The sequence below is a fragment of the Dipodomys merriami genome, unplaced genomic scaffold (assembly GCF_024711535.1).
Source record: "Dipodomys merriami isolate MVZ:Mamm:240054 unplaced genomic scaffold, mDipMer1.0.p SCAF_70, whole genome shotgun sequence".
NCBI lineage: Eukaryota > Metazoa > Chordata > Mammalia > Rodentia > Heteromyidae > Dipodomys > Dipodomys merriami.
This window is the reverse complement of record NW_027206291.1, coordinates 3,882,714-3,903,261: the sequence shown is the minus strand read 5'-3', so window position 1 is coordinate 3,903,261 and position 20,548 is coordinate 3,882,714. Positions and strand designations below refer to the sequence as shown.

General features: G+C 51.5%; 1 protein-coding gene and 1 long non-coding RNA gene across 3 annotated transcripts; one reads left to right on the top strand and one right to left on the bottom strand.

Moving 5' to 3' along the window:
* The first annotated feature begins 791 nt into the window (after positions 1–791).
* Gpr108 (G protein-coupled receptor 108) lies at positions 792–8,361 on the top strand. 2 transcript variants are annotated; one of them, XM_070008480.1, is made up of 17 exons: positions 792–939; positions 1,629–1,748; positions 2,439–2,489; positions 2,655–2,737; positions 4,133–4,257; positions 4,352–4,512; positions 4,607–4,711; positions 5,524–5,657; positions 5,753–5,828; positions 6,159–6,232; positions 6,330–6,447; positions 6,565–6,695; positions 6,833–6,876; positions 7,038–7,087; positions 7,261–7,344; positions 7,421–7,594; positions 7,996–8,361. In XM_070008480.1, the coding sequence occupies exons 1-17, from the start codon at positions 820–822 to the stop codon at positions 8,344–8,346; spliced, it is 2,001 nt and encodes a 666-aa protein (XP_069864581.1). In that variant the 5' UTR covers positions 792–819; the 3' UTR covers positions 8,347–8,361. The 2 variants fall into 2 exon arrangements, with proteins under 2 accessions (XP_069864581.1, XP_069864582.1); XM_070008481.1 differs by having other exon boundaries at positions 7,421–7,545; positions 7,996–8,085.
* Positions 8,289–15,581, bottom strand: LOC138817798 (uncharacterized). Its single transcript, XR_011368920.1, has 5 exons — positions 15,497–15,581; positions 14,991–15,057; positions 11,552–11,628; positions 9,381–10,147; positions 8,289–8,913 (listed from the first exon to the last, which is right to left on the bottom strand). It is a non-coding gene; the product is annotated as an uncharacterized lncRNA (long non-coding RNA).
* Positions 15,582–20,548: the final 4,967 nt, after the last annotated feature.

The window sequence follows — 20,548 nt, the reverse complement described above, 5'->3', positions numbered from 1 at the left end:
GATGCAGGCAGGAGTCAGTGCTGTCTAGGGTCAGATGGCAGACATGGAGGTTCCGGGTAAGTGTGGGAGAAGGGGAGGAGGGGCGTTCACGGCCGAAAGTGGGGAGAGGGTCTGGGTTTCCTGCATTGGGACTCAGCTTATAGCAAAGGGTTAATAAACCTGAGGTCAGCAAGTGGACCTGAATTGCTTCCCTCGGGTGTAACAGCCTTAGCCTAAGGTTGGGTTCATAGGTCATTCTAGGGTCCATATTGAACCTGGGGCTAGGCTTAGGCCTCTTGGTGAACCAGGAAGATTAAGTGAACAGGACCGGCCTCCACAGATGCGAATGTTTATCAAAAGCCTGAGCTCTGGCTACGAGCCACTCAGCCCGGAAAAAAAAGAAAAGAAAAGGAAGTTCGTCCTTGGGGACACTGGGAAATGTAGTTTACTTATGCCTTGGTAAGACTGTCTCTGCCCACTGAATTTTGGGTAATGTAGTCCTGAACCGTTAACAGTTGGGTGGAGAAATTCCGCTTTAAGAGCCACATGAGCTTCATGGTAATTGGTTAGGTGTACTGTTTATCAAAGTACATTTGGTAAACTCTCTCTGGTGATTGGTGACCATAAAGGCGAGGCTAAACAGAATCAACACTTCTATTTGAAGTCGGCGCTGTCTATCTAGTGTCGTTCAGGGGCGGGTTTACGGAAGACTTGGCCTCTGATTGGCTGTATGGGCTGAAAAACTCCATAGAGCCCGTCCCCGACGTGCAACGATTGGCTCACAAGTAGGCGGGCCTGCGGGCGTCAGAGGCGGTGTCAGGGGAGGTGGCAGCTCCAGAGATGGCAGTGTGCGAGAGGAGGGGGCTCGGCCGCGGGAGCCCCGCGGAGTGGGGGCAGCTGCTCCTTCTGTTGCTGCTGTCCGGCAGCTGCTCGGGGCGCATCCACCGGCTGGCGCTGACGGTGAGGTCCCCCGCGCGGCGGCCTGGGGCGGGAGGGGTGTGGCCTTGTCGCGGAGCAGGCCCTGGCTTGGAGTGGTCTCGTCCGTCCTCCCCTGCGCCGTGCGCGGGTTGGAGCGGTCTGGCGCCCCCCTCCCCTTGCGAGAATGATCTCGTCCCCCCCACTCCCCGCCCCCTGAGCTGTCCTCGCGATGGACTTTCCTGGCCCGGAGTGCTGGCCCGGTGCCGGCGCCCCCGGGAGCACTCCCGACTCTTCGCCCTTTACAACTCTTGGGGAGTCGCTAGAACCCCTTGGCGCCACTCAGAGGGGATCCTGGAAGGGCTCTCGAGCGGGATCTTGGGGAATCCGTGGAAATCTCAACACACTGGGGACCCAGTGGGGAATCTGAAAGTTTTCGGGGAGGTAAAGACCGGCCACACATTCTAGGGGTGCCCCTCAGGTCTTTGGAGCGGGGGGCTGGGGGGAACCCTTCAGTTGACCCAGCAGTCTCTCTTGGAAGATCCGAGGCCACCTTCTTGCTGCCTGGGACTAAAAGGGTGTGGGGAGGGAGGTGATGTCTCAGGCTTCTAGGACATCTCACACCCTTCCATCACCAAAGGCACCCCGAAGCTTTTGGAGGAACCCTCCTGACAGCCTTGGGGCCAGACTGGTGGGACGTCTGAGCTGCCTCTGTCCCCCTTTGCCTCCGGCAGGGGGAGAAACGATCCGACATCCAGCTGAACAACTTCGGCTTCTACACCAATGGCTCCCTGGAAGTGGAGTTGAGCGTCCTGCGGCTGGGCCTCCAGGAGACAGAAGCGAAGTTCCCGCTGGTGAGGGGCTTGGACGGGGGTGGGGGGCAAATTTAATCTCTCTCCCGGCACCGCCGAGGTCCGGATTCCCAAGCTGACCCTCCGTCTGTGTCCTTCCTCACCTGCGGCAGTAGTAACCTGTCATACCATAGGTGCTGGACACTGGTCTTAGTAGTTGGTGGGGCCATCCCAGTGGACAAGCCAGTCCCAGATTCTGAAGTAAGTAATCAGCAAGCTCTGACTGAGCTCGGATCAGGTAACCAGTATCTCTGTGAGCCTCTTCTCAGGATGCTGTGGAAATTCACAGAGCCCACTTTTGATGGAGGTATGCACCGGTGGAGAGGCAAGACTTTTTTAGAGTCTGGAATGGCAGAGTCCCAATGCCAATTCTTTTATTTTTATTTTTTGCCCATCCTGGGGCTTGAACTCAGGACCTGGGTACTGTCCCTGAGCTTTTTTGATCAAGGCTGGCGCGCTACCACTTGAACCACAGCTCCACTTCTTCCTACTCCTTGGTGGTTAATTGGAGATAAGAGTGGAAGATGGCCCTGAGTTGTTGGAAAGTTCAAAGAGAACATGAGATCTGGCTCATAAGAGCTAGTCAGTGAGTGTGAGGTTATGCTTCTGTTGTTATAAGAGATCATTTGTTGGGGGCAGGGGGTTTGTGGTCCCTGCTAGAGTTCCTCACGACCTCTTTCTTTCCACCACTAGGTGGGGTTCAGCCTGAGCCGAGTTCAGTCGGGCAGTGTTGGGTCCTACCCAGTAAGTGCCGGGAGCAGGGGAGGCAGTGGGGAGGAATAAACAGGATCGTTTGGGACAGGCTGCTGTACCCAGAGGCAAGGATAGGAAGAGATCCTGGATGGGTGGGGAGGGGCTACGGTGGGGCTGGGGGAGAGGTAACCTAGATTCCATCTTCCCACTCCCCAGACAAGGGATCCCCATGAATGCCCTCTGCAGAGAAACAGCAGCAACTTCTTGGTTCTGTTCCTCATCGATACCAAGGACCTGCAGTGAGTTGCCCCCTCTCCCCCGGGGGGGCTGTCCACAAAACCCTCTGTCATATTTCCCCCAGTGGAATGCCCACCTATGACCACACTGGTCAGGCAGAATGAGAAGCCAGCTGGAAAGAACCTTGGCATTCCTAGGGAGAAAGCCACCCACTTTTCCCAGTCACCTACCTCCTAGACTGATTTTTGGGAGGAGGGAGAGAGGAGAGGATACTTAGGGAATGGAAATACCTGGATGCTGAAAGGTGTGTCAAGAATTCGCAGCATTCCTTACTCATTTCTACTTGCTGATGTTCCCTGGGGCCTACACAGTCCTGGGACTTCATTGTGTCGGAACTCTGATTCTTTAGATCTTTTTTTTTTTTTTTTTGTCCTGGGGCTTGAACTCAGGGCCTGGGCACTGTCCCTGAGGCTCTTTGTGCTCAAGGCTAAGGGTCTACCGCTTTAACCACAATGCCACTTCCAGTTTTTGAGTGGTTAATTGGAGACAGATAGTCTCACAGGGACTAGCTTCAAACCGTGATTTTCAGATCTCAGCCTCCTGAGTAGCTAGGATGACAGGCATGAGCCACTGGCACCACACTTGTACCTACAATTGTTAATCTTTCTCCTTTTCTCCCCCCTCCCCTTTCTCTCTCTGGAGTTTGAAATCAGGGCTTGAGCCATACACCCCACCTCAGCCCTTTCTTGCTTTTAGTTTACTTTTCAGATAAGGTCTTATACTTTTGCCCAGGGCTAGCCTTGGACTAAGATCCTCCTATCACTACCTTCTGTGTAGATTACAGGCATGCACCACCAAATTCAGCTTGTTTGTTGAGATAAGAAACACATTAACTTATTGCTAGAGATGGAAAAAACAAAAAACAAAAAACTTCCAACTGAGACCCTCCCAGTCTCTGTCTCTCCCGTAGGTGGGATTACAGGCATAAACCATCATACCCAGCCCCAATGTTTTTTTTTTTATTTTTTTGGGGTCCGGTCGTGGGGCCTGAACTCTGGGCCTGGGCGCTGTCCCTCAGCTCTTCAGCTCAAGGCTAGCGCTCTACCACTTGAGCCACAGCGCCACTTCTGGCTTTTTTTTCTTTTTGCTTATGTGGTGCTAAAGAATTGAACCCAGGGCCTCAGGCATGCAAGGCAAGCACTCTACCACTGAGCCACCTTCCCAGCCCCTTGTTTGTTATTTTTAATGGAACTTACATGGAGTAAGTGAGAGGCCCATATCATTGCAAAGTGACCATGGCTAGTTCAGGCAGCCTAGGAATTGTTCACTGGGCCGGCTCCCAGATGCTGGAGTGTGGTGGTCCCCCGCGTAGCCAGATGCCCCCTCCTCAGGAGGAGATGCACAGAGCCAAGGGCCCCTAGAGTCCTTTCATACAGTGTTACCCTCCCTTACTCCAGGGTCCAGGTGCGGAAATATGGGGAGCAGAAGCAGCTGTTTATCTCACCTGGACTCCTTCCTGATGTGCCCTCCAAATCAGAGCTCCCGAAGCCAGAGCCCACAGATCCCAGTAAGGTGGACAGCGGTGAGTCAGGCACACCCAGCTGGTGCATTCCCCTGCGTTCCAGCCCATCCCTCTGATTATCCAGCCTTGACATCACCTCACCTATCTCCTACAGGGACCTCCACAGTCAGCAAGGCCAAGACAGAGCCTGTGTCTCAGGTTCCGGCCGGAAAGACCAATAGTGATGGAGGCTCTGTGTCCCCTCAGGCCCCCAGTGGGAAAGACAAGGAGCTGGTGCTGGGCCTGGGTCACCTCAATGACTCGTACAACTTCAGCGTGAGTGTCTGTCATGCCGGTGACCCCTTCTCCCCACACCACCTACAGCCCCCGCTCCCTGCTCCCCAACCTAGCCCTCCTCTCCTCTGTCCAGTTTCACATGGTGGTCGGCTCCAGAGCTGAGGAAGGGCAGTATATCCTCAACTTCCACAATTGTTACAACTCCATCCCTGGCCGGGAGAGGCCCTTTGACCTCACGGTGAGTGAGCCCCACCCCCAGTGGGTGGGCAGGTAGGTAGGCCCCACCAGGCCTGGCTTCTCAATGGCCCCCAGGGGCCTGGAGGGAGGGTGACTGGAGGACAGTCACCCTTCCGTGTCCCCCAGCCTCAGGTTGAATGATTTCCAGGTGGGTAGGGATGGATTGCATCTGTTCTGAATACATGCATACTGGTTCCTGTCCTTGTCTCCTGGCATTTACAGTGACTGTAGCTATTATATCGAAAGATATTTGAAGGTCGCTGGGCCCCAGTGGGGCACATCTATAATCCTAGCTACTTGGGAGGCTGAGATCTGAGGATCAGGGCTTGAAGCCAGCTCGGGCAGAAAAGTCTGTGAGACTCTTTATTTTCATTTATGTACCAGAAAGCCAGAACTGGAGCTGTGGCTCAAGTGGTAGAGCCCCATCCTTGAGAGCCAAGTGAGAGCTTGAGGCCCTGAGTTCAAGCCCCAGGACTAGCACGCGCGCGCACGCACACACACACACACAAAAGATGGTCAAAGGTCTACAGGAGGGTGTGCACAGATGCTAGGCAAATGCCAAGCCACTTTATAAGAGGCACCTGAGCATCTTGTATTTTGGTAGCTGAGGGAGTCCTGGAACCGAGCATCCAAGGATATCAAGGCATAAGGTATGACTCTATGCCCATTGGAGAGATGGGGCAGACTGAGGCTCTGAGAGGGCAGGTCCCCCAGCTAGGAAGCCGGAGAGCCACAGACTCCCGCTTAGCTCTCCCAAGTTCAGAGCTCGGAGTCTGTGACACCCCCCCACACACACACACTGCCCCTCCCCAGGTGATGATCCGGGAGAAGAACCCGGAAGGCTTCCTGTCGGCAGCAGAAATCCCCCTCTTCAAGCTCTACCTCGTCATGTCTGCCTGCTTCCTGGCTGCAGGCATCTTTTGGGTGTCTGTGCTCTGCAGGAACACGTAATACCCTGCCCCCCTCCTTCCCCTCCCCCCGTCCCTCACAACCTCCCACCTCCACTGACAGTCTCCCCACCTGCTTCTCCCCACACTGCCAGGTACAACGTTTTCAAGATCCATTGGCTGATGGCAGCCCTGGCATTCACCAAGAGCATTTCCCTCCTCTTCCACAGTGTGAGCGCCTTGGGGGGAAGGGAGGGGGGCTGGGGAGCCAGGCGACCCCCACATCGCCACAGATCTGGGCTATGCTGCGGTCATGTCATCCATCTGCCTGTCCTTCCCAGCTTTCCCTGTCCACCCTCCAGTCTGACCACTGGTCCATCCCAGATGCCACGTCATCGTCTTAACCACCCACCTATAAGTTCCATTGTGACTGTCCAGTCACTTTCTAGTCCCCACAATCCCGATTGTACTCAGTCCATTCAGCCCTCTGGCCCCCAGCCCCCCATCCCCCCCACCCATCCATCCTCCTGTCTGACTGTCCATCCATCCGTCCACCTCCAGATCAACTACTACTTCATCAACAGCCAGGGCCACCCCATCGAAGGCCTCGCTGTCATGCACTATATCACGCACCTGTGAGTGGTCCCTGCGGTCAGGGCAGGTGGCGGGGAGGTGGGCAGGGGTGGGCTGGGCCCCCCTCATCATCATCGGGCTCCCACCCCCGCCCCCCAGGCTGAAGGGCGCCCTCCTCTTCATCACGATCGCGCTGATCGGCTCGGGCTGGGCGTTCGTCAAGTACGTGCTGTCAGACAAGGAGAAGAAGATTTTTGGGATTGTGATCCCGCTGCAGGTGCTCGGCCTGGGAGACCGTGGAGGGGGTGGGGGCCGCCCCGAGGGGCGCTTCCAGTGGGCAGGGGTCAGGGATGTGGTCAGGTGGCGTCCGTCCACCCACCCAGGTCCTGGGCAGGTCCTGGCCAACGTGGCCTACATCGTCATTGAGTCCCGGGAAGAGGGCGCCAGCGACTATGGCTTCTGGAAGAAGATCCTGTTCCTGGTGGACCTCATCTGCTGTGGCGCCATCCTCTTCCCTGTCGTCTGGTGAGGACCAGACCCACACCCCGTCCAGGCCACGCCCACGAAAGGGGTGGAGCCCTGAGGACTACATCCTCTGTTGGTTCCTTCACCCGATGGGCGTGGTTTGAGCTGACCACGCCCTCCGCCCCGCCTCCTGCCAGGTCCATCCGGCATCTCCAGGACGCATCGGGCACAGATGGGAAGGGTGAGCCCCCTCAGGACGCTCCACCCACAGCCCCCTCCCCGCTCCAGGCCCTTTGTGCGCCCTGTCCCATGACACCGAGCCCCCAGCCCTTGGCCACTCCACCCCTGTCCCCCGCATGGCCCTTGGCATTCCTCTGATCCTTTGTCCCTCCCCCCCTCCAGTGGCAGTGAACCTGGCCAAGCTGAAGCTGTTCCGCCACTACTATGTCATGGTAAGAGACGCATCCCCCACCCCGCAGGGCAGGCCCGGCTAGGTGGTAAGGGAGCCCCACCCTTCCCAGCCATCTGCCACCCCCCTGCCAGTGTGCTCCCCTGCCATCCTGAAGCCCCCAGCCCGCCCCATCCCTGTGGCCTGTCTGCCCCACGCCCACCCCTGCTCCCGCAGGTCATCTGTTATGTCTACTTCACTCGCATCATTGCCATCCTGCTGCGGGTGGCCGTGCCCTTCCAGTGGCAGTGGCTCTACCAGGTGAGCCAGGAGGCCTGGACCTCGGGTGGGCCACAGTGCAGGGAGGGTGCTGACCGCTCCTACCCTCTGCCCGCAGCTCCTGGTGGAGGGCTCCACTCTCACCTTCTTCGTGCTCACCGGCTACAAGTTCCAGCCCGCAGGAGACAACCCCTATTTGCAGCTGCCGCAGGAGGACGAGGAGGACGTGCAGATGGAGCAAGTGTGCGTACCCGTGCCTAGTGCCCTCTGGGAGCCCACCTATGGGTTCGGGGTGAGGCCTGGACCACCCTGGGGGTGGAGCTGAGCAGGATGGGGTGGGGCCTAGGCAGCTCTGGGGGTAGGACTAAGCAGGAGGGATGAGCCTAGACCATTCTGAGGGTAGAGTGGAGAGGGGTTGTGCCCCCCCACCCTCCCCCAGAGGCCTAGGTGGGCAGGAACTGAGCAGCTGGGGTCTGGCTGGCTCTTCAGTACCTTTGGGGGCAGGGTTAGGGCAACTGAGTAGACATTGAGCAATGAGACCAGCCAGGGCCGCTCCAGAGGCCAGGTGCATGAAGACTGGCCGGCTGTGGAGTGGGAGGGGCCAGCGGCTCAGGGGCGGGGCTGAGGACATTGCTGGTCAGGTCCTGGTGCCCTTCGGCCTCTGAAAGACCTGGTGCTGTCTGTCCTCCTCAGAATGACGGACTCTGGGTTCCGGGAAGGCCTGTCCAAAGTCAACAAAACAGCCAGCGGCCGGGAGCTGCTGTGATTTTTCCGGAGCAGCTCGGCCATCATTGGCCTTTCTCCATTCTTCACCACACATTCCTGGGGCTCCCCCAAAGACATGGCGGGAGGGGGGGGGGGCATGGGGACACACTGGCTCCCAGGCCACAGCAGGAGTCTATTCAGAAGACAGAAAGCCTCCATCTCCCCTCTCCCCCCACGCTGGGCAGCTGTCCTCTCCAGGATCCTCCACCCCCAGCTGTACAATACGACCGGTCTTGTTCTTGTCACCCGGTATCTTTTCTTTCTGGGACTGAGTTCTGATGGGAAGTGGTCCTGACGGGGACGCAGTGCCCATGGTTTCCTGCAGCGAGGACCCTTCCCTGTATGCTGGGCACTCTGCCAGCTACCAGAGGCAGCAGTGACCAGGAGCCCTGTGGTCTCGGCCCTCGTGGGACTCCCGGCCCCTCGGAGGGAGATCAGGCCGAGGACGGTGCTCCCTCACCGCCCATCCGATCTGTGGTGGGAACCAGGGAGGTCAGCAAGGGGGGAGAAGAGACCTGGTGAAGAGCACTGACTGGATACACAAAACATGGAGGTGCAGGAGAAAGTGGGGACTCGAAGACCCGTGAGTGGCTCCCACTGAGGACCAACTTCTGGGGGGGGGTACAGGCACAGAGAGGCTAAGTAACCTCCTTGGAGGCACACAGCAGGAGATGTAGGGCTCAAGGCCAGACGCTGAGCACTGGGAGTGTTGCCTCTCTGCAGGGCTACCCTTAGCCATGCATACTGCACTCCCCAGGACCCAGCAGTGCTGTGTGCCTCCAGGCCGCTGGCATAACCGCTCTGTCTCCCACGTGTGGAACTGCTCCTCCAGCCTTGGACAGAGTCCTGTATGAGAAGGGAATCAGTGGCTCTGTGTGGGCCCCAGCATCATAGCCTCGGGCCGCACTGAGGGACTCGTTCCCAGCACCCCCCTTCTCTGCCCACCTACTGGAAGACCACTTCTAAGTTCTGAAAATACACTTCTTTAAAGGGACCCATAGGCATAAGGGAGAAGCAGGGACCAGGGCTGGAATGAAAACTTCTAGAACAGGGAAACAAGACCAGCTGGGGCCCAGATGAATAAATAGCCCAGCCAGCCAAAGAAGGAAGTGGAGAGGCATTGCAGGCTGAGGAAGTTATGTAAGGTGGAGGAGCCCTGGACTGAGCGCCAGCAGGGCCGGCTGGGGATAGCAGGAGGAGCTGGCAGGAGGCTGAAGACAGGCCCAGGCTCCAAGCTGGGGCCAGTAAGAGTCATGGAAGGATTTAGAGTGAGGAGGGGCCTGCCTAAGTCAAGAAGACAGATGTGCACCCACCTTCCTCCCGGGGGCCAGCCCCAAGGTAGCTGGAGCATTGTGAGATCAAGTGCAAGATCTGATGACAGGACGATTATCCATCCCAGGAGTCCTTCAATTCAAAGTGGGAGGCAAGGAGGAGGGGGTTAGCGTGGGGACGCCATTCACAGAAGGGGCCACAAGCCAAGGAAGGCAAGCTAGCTTCTAGAAATAGGTAATGAGTCAGGCATAGCGGCACACACCTGTAATCCCAGCCCTTAAGAGGCACAAGACAAGAGGACTCCAAGTCCAACACCAGCCTGGCCTAACACATGGAGACCCTGACTCATAAAACTAAATAAGCAAAAAGTAACATTCTCCAGTGACTCTCCTCATAGGCTGATCAAACTACCACCTTTCCCTTACTAAACCCCAGAGCAGTTCAGGAAAACCCAGGATTGGTGGCATAGCAGATCTGCAAGCACCAGCATCTTTAAATCATGCAGAACCCCTGTGCCGGAAGGTCAAGAGTCCTGAGGCTAGAGCACCCCTGCCACTAACCACAGGTGCGCGCACTGGAAATCAGCACTCGCTACCATGCTGGGGTGACTGCATGTATACGGAGGAAGGGGTCACCATCCATCATGGTGGCTGCCTAGGAGACATGGAAGACGTCATCCATCCATCATTGGTATCAACCTAGGAGACATGGAGGACCCCAGCCAACATTGGTGGTTGCCTAGGAGACAGAGGACCACATCCATCCATCACTGGTAGTTGCCTAGGAGACACGGAGGATGCCACAGGCCCTGTGGAGAGAGGAACCAGACCCTTGGGTGAGGAGCCCAGTGCTTGAGCACCATTAAGGGAGCTTACCAACAGACCTTGAGGTTTACTTTTCCAGATGGGGACCCACGTTCAAGGGCTGAGCACTCCGCCACTGAGCCAAGTCTCCAGTTCTGACAGCCCTAATGGTCTACCTACTTCAGACTTTAAAACAAAACTAAAAGCTGCTCCCAACAAGAGAGAAAATATTGGCTGTTTCTCTCTTTGTCTTTTGGGATTCATTTGAGGTATTTCTGTTTTCTTGTACTTGCTTTATTTATTTTGTACTGGTCCCTGGACTTGAACTCAGGGCCTAGGAACTGTCTCTGAGCTCTTTTGCTCAAGGCTAGTTCTCAACCACTGGAGCCACAGCGCCACTTCTGGCTTTTTGGTGGTGAATTGGAGAGTCTCACAGACTTTCTTGCTCTAGCTGGCTTCAAACTGTGATCCTCAGATCTCAGCTTCCCGAGTAGTTGGGATTCCAGGTGTGAGCCACTGGTACCCAGCTCAGTAATGGCTTTTCTACTACCATTTCTACTTCTTTTCTGTCCACAATTAAAGTAGTTTTCAGCCAGGAGCTCATGGCTCACCTATAATCCTAGCTACTTGGGAGGCTGAGATCTGAGGATCGTAGTTGGAAGCCTGCTTAGGCAGGAAGGTCTGTGAGACTCTTATCTCCAATGAACCACTAGAAAACCAGAAGTGGTACTGTGGCTCAAACTGGTAGAGCACCAGCCTTGAGCAAAAGAGCTCAGGGACAGCGCCCAGGCCTTGAGTTCAAGCCCTACAACTGACGAAAATAAAAACTAAAGTAGTTTTCTCCCTTATCTGTCTTTTGTCTTTCTCTCCCATAATCCTTTATTGTCTTTTTGTGGGGGGCAGGTTGTTATATTGTTTGAATTTTATTTTTCTTTCTCACTACACGTTTAGCTGGATTTTTTTAACCTCTTTGTTTTCATCGCACCCCCCCCCACCATTTACTTTAGCCACTCCACCTCTTCCCATCATTTCTTCTTTCCATTTCTATCGCTGTGAGCTAATGTCTTCTTAGTCCTCCAAGTATTGTCTTTATTCTTTTTTGTTTTGTTTTGTGCTGGTCTTGGGTCTTGAACTCAGGGAATGAGCTCAGTCCCTGAGATATTTTGCACTACTTGAACCACAGCTCCATTTCTGGCTTTTCTGATGGTGCATTAGGTAAGAGTTTAACAGACTTTCCTGCCTGGGCTGGCTTTGAATCATGATCCTCAGATCTCAGCCTCCTGAGCAGCTGGGATTACAGGCGTGAGTCACCAGTGCCCAGGTCATTTATCTTTTCCTCTACAAACACCAGAGCAGTGCTTGATGAGAGATGTCTATGTGTGTATTTGACAACTCTATTCTTCACTCACCTAAACATTTAGCTCCCGCTAACCATCAGCATGGGAGGACTTGAATGACAGAGGAAGATGAAATCTCAGGCAGGGAACTGAAATGAAAGAGGGCATGGATAAACATGAGCCTGAGAAGATTCAAGCAAGCAGCTGGATGAAGCAAGGTAGTCAATGCAGATGGGAAAGAGGAGTTGACACAGGTATAGAAATCCTGAAAAGAAGATTTAAGTGGAATTCTGGAAATAAAAGTTCAATAACAAATGTTTTAAACTCACTTGGGAGTCTTCCTTATACAGTAGAATAAGCTAAAGATAGAGGCTTGAGAATAAAGTATAAGAATTAGGACATGCAGATAAAGACAAATAATTTAGAAAGTATGAATGAAAAATGGCAAAACCCCTGGGACATCATTAAGAGCAAATCTGGCCAGGCACCAGTGGCTCACACCTATAATCCTAGCTACTCAAGATGCTCAAATCTGAGGATCATAATTTGAAGCCAGTCTGGGCAGGAAAGTCCGTAAGACTCATATCCAATTAATAACCAAAAAGCAGAAAGTGGAGGTGTGGCTCGAGTGGTAGAGTGCCAGCCTTGAGCACAAAAGCTCAGGGACAATGCCCAGGACTGACACACACAAACTGAGTCATGGGCATAGAAGAAGGTGGAGAAGTACAAGGTAAAAGCATAGAAATTATGTAACAGAAATTGTCCCCAGTCTTGAGAGGGGGTCATCCAAGTATTCAGAACACCAAATAAGTATGAGCAACGAAGAAATACCTCTAGATCTATGAGAGTAAAAACACCAAACAAACAAACAAAAAAAAAAAAAAAAAAGAATGAAACCAGGCACCAGTGGCTCACTCCTGTAATCCTAGCTACTCAGGAGGTTGAGATCTGAGGATTGTGGTCCAAGCCAGCCCAGGAAGTCTGTGAGACTCTTATCGCCAATAAACCACCAGAAAAGCAGAAGTGGTGCTGTGGCTCAAGTGGTAGAGCACTAGCCTTGAGCTGAAGAGCTCAGGGACAGCACCCAGGCCCAGAGTCCAAGCCCCATGACTGACCAAAAAAAAAAAAAAAAGAATGAGAGGTGCAGCAAGTTCCCTATAAAGACAAACACATCGGAATCACAGCAGATTTCCCAACAGAACTCCAAAAGGCAAGAGGAGAGTGAATGGAATCAAGTCCTACAAACCCTGAAAGAAATGTCAACCTAAATTCATCCAGCAGAGCCCTCCTTCAGAACTGAAGGAGAAACAAAAACTTTCCACCACAAACAAAACCGAGAGGAATTCATGACTACTAAGCCAGCACAGCAGCAGGATCCTGGTTCAAAACCGGCCTGGGCAGGAAAGTTTATTGAGACCTATCTCCAATTTACTACCAAAAAGTTGGAGTAAGAAAGCTTAGGAACAGCACCCAGTCTATGAGTTCAAATCACAGGACTCGCACACACACACACACACACACACACACACACACACACACACACACACACACACAATCTACACACACACACACACAATCTAGAAGAAATGGAAACCTTTCTAGATGTTTTTGAGCTACCTAAATTGACCCCAGAGGGTCCTAACTCCTAACAACCTTTAAAGAAAGAACACCAGTGCCTCCCCAACGATTCTATGAAATAGGAAGGGAAGAACTACCGCAAACCCTCTCTGTGAAGGCAGCATTCCACTCATTCCCAAATCACAAAGATCCAGCCCCCCCTAAAAATAATGTGGACCAATTTCCCTGATGAATGTAGATGCAAAACAATTCTCACTGGAAGCTGGGTGCCAATGGCTCACGCCTGCAATCCTGGCTACACTGGGGGCTGAGATCTGAGGATCACGATGCAAAGCCAGCCCAGGAAGAGAGTTTGTGAGACTCTTATTTCCAATTAACCAACAAAAAGCCAGAAGTATGGTTCAAGTGGTGGAGGGCCAGCCTTCAACCAAAAATGGTAAGGGGCAAGCCTCATAGTGTGAGCATGTGCATGCATGCCCACGAACACACACAATCTAGAAGAAATGGGAAACTTTCTAGATGTTTTTGACCTACCACGTTGACCCCCCCCCAAAAGATATAAACTGCACAAACAGGTCTGTAATGAGACATGGAATGAAGCAAGAATAAACAGTCTTCCAACAAGGAAAACCCCACCATCATATGATTTCACTGCCAGCTCCTACAACCTTTAAAGAAAGAACACCAGTGCTTCTCCAACTATTCCATGAAATGGGAAGGGAGGGACCACCACCCAACCCACACACACATGCACCCAAAATTCTCACTGGCATACTTGCAGTCAAAATTCAGCAGCACAATTAAAAAGTGAGGGAGTTAGTTTCATGATGGACATGCAAGGGCAGTTCAACACAGGTAAATGAATGAATGTAATACAGGACATGTACTGAACCCATCTACGTGATCCTCTCAAGATGCAGAAAATGTCTTTAACAAACTTCCACATCCTTTCACAACACAACCTCCAAAGAAATGAGGAATAGAAACAATATACCTTAACATAGTAAGGGCTACCTCTGGCCAACATCACATTAAATGAGGGAGAAAATAGAAATGACTCTTCTAAAGTCAGGAATGAAACCAAGTGTCCACTCTCTCCATCCTTTTTTTTTTTTTTGTCAGTCATGGGACTTGAACTCTGGGCCTGGGCGCTATCCCTGAGATCTTCAGCTCCAGGCAAGTGCTCTACCACTTAAGCCACAGAATCACGTCTGGTTTTCTGGTGGTTTATTGGAGATAAGAGTCTCATGGATTTTCCTACCCAGGCTGGCTTTGAACTGCAATCCTCAGATTTCAGCTTCCTGAGTAGCTAGAATTACAGGCGTGAGTCACCAGTGCCTGGCTTTGTTGTTGTTGCTGCTGCTGCTGCTGCTCCTGCTGCTGCTGCTGGTCCTGGGACTTGAATTCAGGGTTTGGGCACTGTCCCGAAGCTTCTTTGCTTAAGACTGGCTAGCCCTCTACCTCTTGAGCCACACAGCTCTACCTCTGGCTTCTTGGTGGTTAATTGGATATAAGAGTCTCATGGACTTTCCTGCTGGGCTGGCTTTGAACCATGATCCTCAGATCTCAGCCTCCTGAATAGCTAGGATTGCAGGTCTGAACCACCAATGCCTGATTCTCTCCATTTTCATTTGATATGGTACCAAAATCTCTCGCTGGAGTGATAAGGCAGGAGAAAGAAATAAAGGAGATTCAACAGAATGGGGAGGGGGGAATCAAATTCTTCTATTTGCAGTGGAAACAGTCTTTCTTACAGTCACAGACCCTAAAGACTCCAGCTGCAGAGTCCTCTCCTGACGGATACTGGGGCCACACAGCAGGGGGACACTCTGCACACAAAACTCATCATCTGAACCCCAACAATGAACAGGCTGAGAATGAAGTGAGGAAAACATCCCCACTCACAACAAGACGCTCACCATTGAAAACTTACCCATTGTTTCTGGAACTTTCCATTTCAACCTTTCAGATCTGATATGGGTCATTCCTTAATGGAAACTCTAGAAAGTGAAAGGGGGCATGAGGAGGTGCCATGGATGGTTCTGTGGGTTTTAGCAACTGTCCTGGGCTACTACAGAGATGGCAGGCTGGGAGGGAGGAGGCCAGAGTCCCAGGGAAGAGGGAGACGGGAAGAGGAGGGAGAAGGGAAGACTCCGGCTTGGGAGCCTAGTGGCATCTGTGATTAAAAGAGGGAGGAGGGGAGAAAAGGTCATTAAAATGCCTCGGGCCGGGCCGAGTGGTACAGACCTGCCATGTCAGCCCTCAGGAGGCCCCAGGCAGGAGGATCATGAGTTTGAGGCCTACCTGGGCCACATAGGGAGATCCTGCCTCAACAACCCAATAAGCCAACAAGGTAACCATAACAACAACATCTGCGGAAGCCCTGGGGTAGTACTGGACCTGCTCTCCCTCCCCCCCAGCCAGCCGTGAGGTAATCACCACAGCACCCAGGGGCTGGGAACCACAGGAGTTCCCACAGAGCTGGACGGGAAATGTTGGGAGCCTCCTGTTCTCTGGGTGGGATTCCCGGTGCCTGCAGAGCTCTGGCAGGCTGAGGAAACAAACCAGGACACAGGCCCGGCCTGGGGATGGAGCGGGGTCAAGGTTACCAACCTGTTAATGAGTAATTTGGGGTGGGAGAAGGGAGGCCTGGCTGTGGCTTCTGGGAAACGGTGTAGCCGGTGCTTTGACCAAACTTCTCAAACCCTACCCTTTGTGGTAAAAGGGTAGAGGTGGGTGCACCTGGCAGGTAACTGAAGCCAGGCAGGTGAGGAAATAGGGTGCCTGGGACTCTACTCAGAAATCATTTTTCTCATTCTCTCCCTATACCCCCAACTGGGGTGGGGAAGGAGTTGTTGTTGGACATAAAATACACCACACATAAAAAAAATAGGGTCTGTGAGTATTATACAGCCATGAAGAAGGACAAAATTATGTCATTTGTGGGAAGATGGGAACCGTGCTCAGCAAAATAAGCCTGATTCAGAAAGATAGGTGTCATCAACTTTCTCTCATCTGTGGACTCTAGATTTAAAATGTTCAAAATGATATGAAAACAGGAAGATTTTGGGGGGCAGCAGGGTGGCAGGGAAGAGGGTGACATGGGGGATGGGCAGGTAGCTATAATCTAAACACATAGTATACAGTATGAAAAAGTCACAATCAAGTTCATTACTTGGTGCTGTTTTCCTACCAGTTTTGTTGAGTTTTTTTTCCTTTTTATTGTCAAGGTGGTGTTCAGGATTTCAGTTACATAAGTAATGTAATGAGTACATTTCTTTTTTTTGTTGTTTTGTTTTTTTGTGGTCATGAGGCTGAACTCTGGCCCTGGGCGCTGTCCCTCAGCTCTTCAGCACAAGGCTAGTGCTCTACCACTTGAGCCACACCACCACTTACAGCTTTTTTCTACTTTTGGGGTGCTGAGAAATCCAACCCAGGGTCTCATGCATGTGAGGCAAGCACTCTACTGAGCCAACTTCCCAGCCCATGAGTACATTTCTTGTCAATGTGTTGTTACCCCTTCCCTCAATTTTCTCTGACTTCCCTCCCTTTTTTTTTTGTTTTTGTTTTTGTTTTGCTGTTGTTGTTTTGTTTGTTTTAGAGTTTTCTTTTGTGCTAATCCTGGGCTTGAATTCAGGGCCTATCCTTGAGCCATCTTTTCTCAAGGCTAGTGCTCTACCACTTTGAGCCACAGAGCCACTTCTGGTTTTCTGGATTTCTCACAGATTTTTCTGCCTGAGATGACTTCAAACTGGCATCCTCAGATCTTAGCCTCCTATGTAGCTAGGATTACAGGACAGTGCTAGTAACACCTAGAGAGTTTTACTAAGTTTTAAAAACAGCTTTGGTGGAGGGGGTAATAATGCTCAATAGGAAGTGTACTCATTACCTTGCTCATGTAACTGTAACCCTCTGTGTAGTATCTTTACAATAAAAATTAAAAAAAAAAAAAACCAGCTTTGGAAGCTTTGGTGGCTCCTGCTTGTAATCCTAGCTACTCAGAAGGCTGAGATCTGAGGATCATGGTTCAAAGCCAGCCAGGGCAGGAAAAGTCTGTGACAGTCTTACCTCCAACGAACCACAAGAAAACCAGAAATGGCGCTATGGCTCAAAGTGGTAGAGTGTCCCTTGAGCTAAAAAGCTCAGGGACAGTGCCCAGGCCCTGAGTTCAAGCCCCAGGACTGGTGCACATGCATATGCATATGCACGTGCAAACACACACACACACACACACACACACACACACAGAACAACTTTTTTTTTTCATTTTTTAAATTATCTTTAAGTAGTTTTACAAAGAAGTTCCCATTCTACAAAGCAGTATATGAATACACAGTGTCTGACAACATTGTCACCCGTCGCTCCTAACCCATCCCTTCTCTCGCTTCCACAGAGAATAACTTTGATGTGCAAACAAAAACAAACACATCCAGGACTTCAGATACACACCATGTCCTTACATAAAATGTCTTCCTCCCTGTAGACACCTGCCTCTTTGCTTCTTGTAGATGTTAGATCACTTGTGGATCACCACTTAGCATGTGAAACAATAGAAATACTCTGCAAAGAGTTGTTAGACCATGCCATTTAAGTAAAAAAGAAAAAAAACCTGTGTGTAATTTTCCCCAAATATATATATTTATTTACATATAATATACATTAAATCTGAGATTGGTTTCATCCATGGAACCTGGCACTCTCTCTGAACCTGGACTTTTTCTTTTTTTTTTTTTTTTTGTCAGTCATGGGGCTTAAACTCTGGGCCTGGGTGCTGTCCCTCAGCTCTTCAGCTCAAGGCTAGCGCTCTACCACTTGAGCCACAGTGCCACTTCTGGCTTTTTCTGCTTATGTGGTGCCGAGGAATGGAACCCAGGGCAAGCACTCTACCACTGAGCCACCTTCCCAGCCCTAGACTCTTCCTTCCTTCTTTTCTTCCTTCCTTCCTTCTTTCCTTTCTCTTTCTTCTTTCTCTCTCTATCTCTGTTTCTGTCTCTGTCTCTCTGTCTCTTCTGTCTCCATCTCTCTGTCTCTCTCTTTCTCTTACGTACTGCACTCAGGGCCTGGGCACTGTCTGTTAGCAATTTTCACTTAAGGCTAGCACTCTATCATTTGAACCACATCTCCACTTCCGATTTCTTCCGGTTCATTGGAGGTAAGCATCTCACAGACTTTCCTGCCCAGGATGTCTGGGAACTATAATATTCAGATCCTCACCTCCTGAGTCACTGGGATTACAGACGTGAGCCACTCTCTGGTGCTCAACCAAGATTCGCATTTCTTTAGTTTAAGACCTCATCCCCAAATCAAATTGTTAGCCCAGAAGCCTCCTCTCTCATAGCTTAGCAAACCTGCTAAGTGTTCCCCTAGGCAACACTAGGCCCATGTAGTCAGTAAATGATTAGCCCCAACCCCCTTTTCCTGGGAGAGCTCTCCTTTGGGATAGCTATAATAGTATAAGGTGGCAAGATCCCCTAAACTTCATTGGTCATATGGGTCACCTGAGAGGGCACTTCTTTGGGGGCAGCTATGACCATATAAGGCAGCAAGATTCCCCAAATCTTGGAGGTTATACAGGTCACCTGCAGCAATAGCCAGCACTTCCTCTCACTCCTCTCTTGTGGGAAGGGGTCTTGCCAGTCCCTTTACCTGCAATAAAGCTTTTCTTTGTTCTTTGTACCTGGATGTCTGCATGGTTTTCTGACAAAGTCTAAAATACTCTAACACAAATACAGTGACAACAGGGGATAAACCATGGGGTGGGGGGGAGACACAAAAGAAAAAAGAAATCAGTACATTAAAAACAAGAACAACAAAGAAAAACCTCTTGTTTCTATATCTTGGAGTTCATTTCGCTTAGCATCAACTGATGTGGTCATATTTACATATCAATGGAGCTCTTCTGATCATCTGCTAGGCCTATCCTAGACATAGATTAATTATTACAAAAATTATAAATTTATATACATAAATTATTACAAAGTGTTACCATGGGAGCTATGTTTCTTGGGTCTGGCTTACTTCACTTAATAATAGTTTCTCCCCCACACAGGTCTTTCCATTTCCTTACAAACGAGGTGATATCATTCTTATGGGAATGAGGGAAGGGAAGAGGAACAACAAAATGGTGAGACAAAGGATAAAGTGCAAACCAGTACCTCAGTCACACTCACAAGACATTATGTTAGAAATGTACTGTACAATGCCGGGAGGGGGGCTGGGGGGGAGGGAAGGTGGGAGAAAAATGAGGGAGGGGTAATGAGTTTGACAAGAAATGTACTCATTACCTTATGTAACTGTAACCCCTCTGTGCATCACCTTGACAATAAAATCAAATAAAAAAAGACCTCATCCCCGGAGCTGGCACAGGGTTAGGCTGGCCCTTTCCCTGCCCTGGCTGGAACTGAGGGCTGGGTGGTCTTGCAGGCTGGAAATCCCCCCTCCAACCTCTTCGGGCCTCTGGACTGGCTATGCAGTCATGTCTCCTGATTTTCAAACAAACAGCACATCCCTCAGGGAAGCACCAGAGGCTAAGGAATTCCCCTCCTCCTTCCCCCTCCCTCCCTCCTCCCAGTCCTTCCCCCCCTCCCCCTCCCCCCATATCATCCAGCCCCTTCTCTCTCACTTCCTGGACATCAGGACAGGCCCTGGACTCTCCAAGCTGACCTCTCCTAGGTCTCCGTGCCCAAACCCCATCTTGTCCCATCCCTTGGCTCCTAGTCACAAATCTCCCAGTCAACACAGAGGCCAGAGAGAAAGTCTTTCTCAACATTATGCTTCAGGGCTCCAATGCAACCAGGAAATGGGGTGACTTGACTGGGAGGGGGTAGGAGAAATAGAGGAAGTCGGTGGAGTGTCCCAAAGAGATTCAGTTTCAAAAGCTGGCCCCTGGTTTTGGAAACCAACTAGCTTTTTTGTGCATCCTCCCTCCTCCTCCTCCTCCCCCCCCTTCTTGCTCCTCTCCCCAGCTCCTCTGCCAGATAAAGGCTGTTATAATCTGAGCAGAGAGAATGGGGAGCAGAGAGGGGAGAGAAGGAGAGAGACTAGTCTGTTCCTGGGCTCCCAGCCTCCCTCTAGCCCAGGCTCAGCCAGGAAAAGGGTGTGATTTACACGAAATCCCTTCAGAGTCCATTTAACCCCTTACAGTGGGGAGGGTATGGGGGAAGGAGGGATGTTGGGAAATCACCTGTCCAGGAATAGGGAGCCTTTGCCTGTATTCGCACCAGGCCCAGTTAACCATTGTCTGCTGTAGCTGAGGATCACAGAAAAGCAAATATACAGAGTCTAAGTCTCAGTTGTCACCTCTGACCCTGGCAAAAACCCAAGGCAAGCCAGGCCAGTGTGGGCCTGCTTGCCAGACAATCAGTTCCTGCAAGGTAGCCAGTGTGCTGGTTACTAGCCGGCCCAGGGACAGGAATCTAGCACTGGCTAGTTAAGATCGCTGCTGCCTCTGAAGGTGCATGGAGTCAGGTTCTTTTGCTGACATGACATAAC

Coding starts and splice junctions, on each gene's coding strand:
- Gpr108 (XM_070008480.1), top strand. CDS start 820: ATGGCAGTGTGCGAGAGGAGGGGGCTCGGCCGCGGGAGCCCCGCGGAG. Junction 2,738..4,132: donor ATCGATACCAAGGACCTGCA/GTGAGTTGCCCC, acceptor CCCTTACTCCAG/GGTCCAGGTGCGGAAATATG. Junction 5,658..5,752: donor TCTGTGCTCTGCAGGAACAC/GTAATACCCTGC, acceptor CCACACTGCCAG/GTACAACGTTTTCAAGATCC.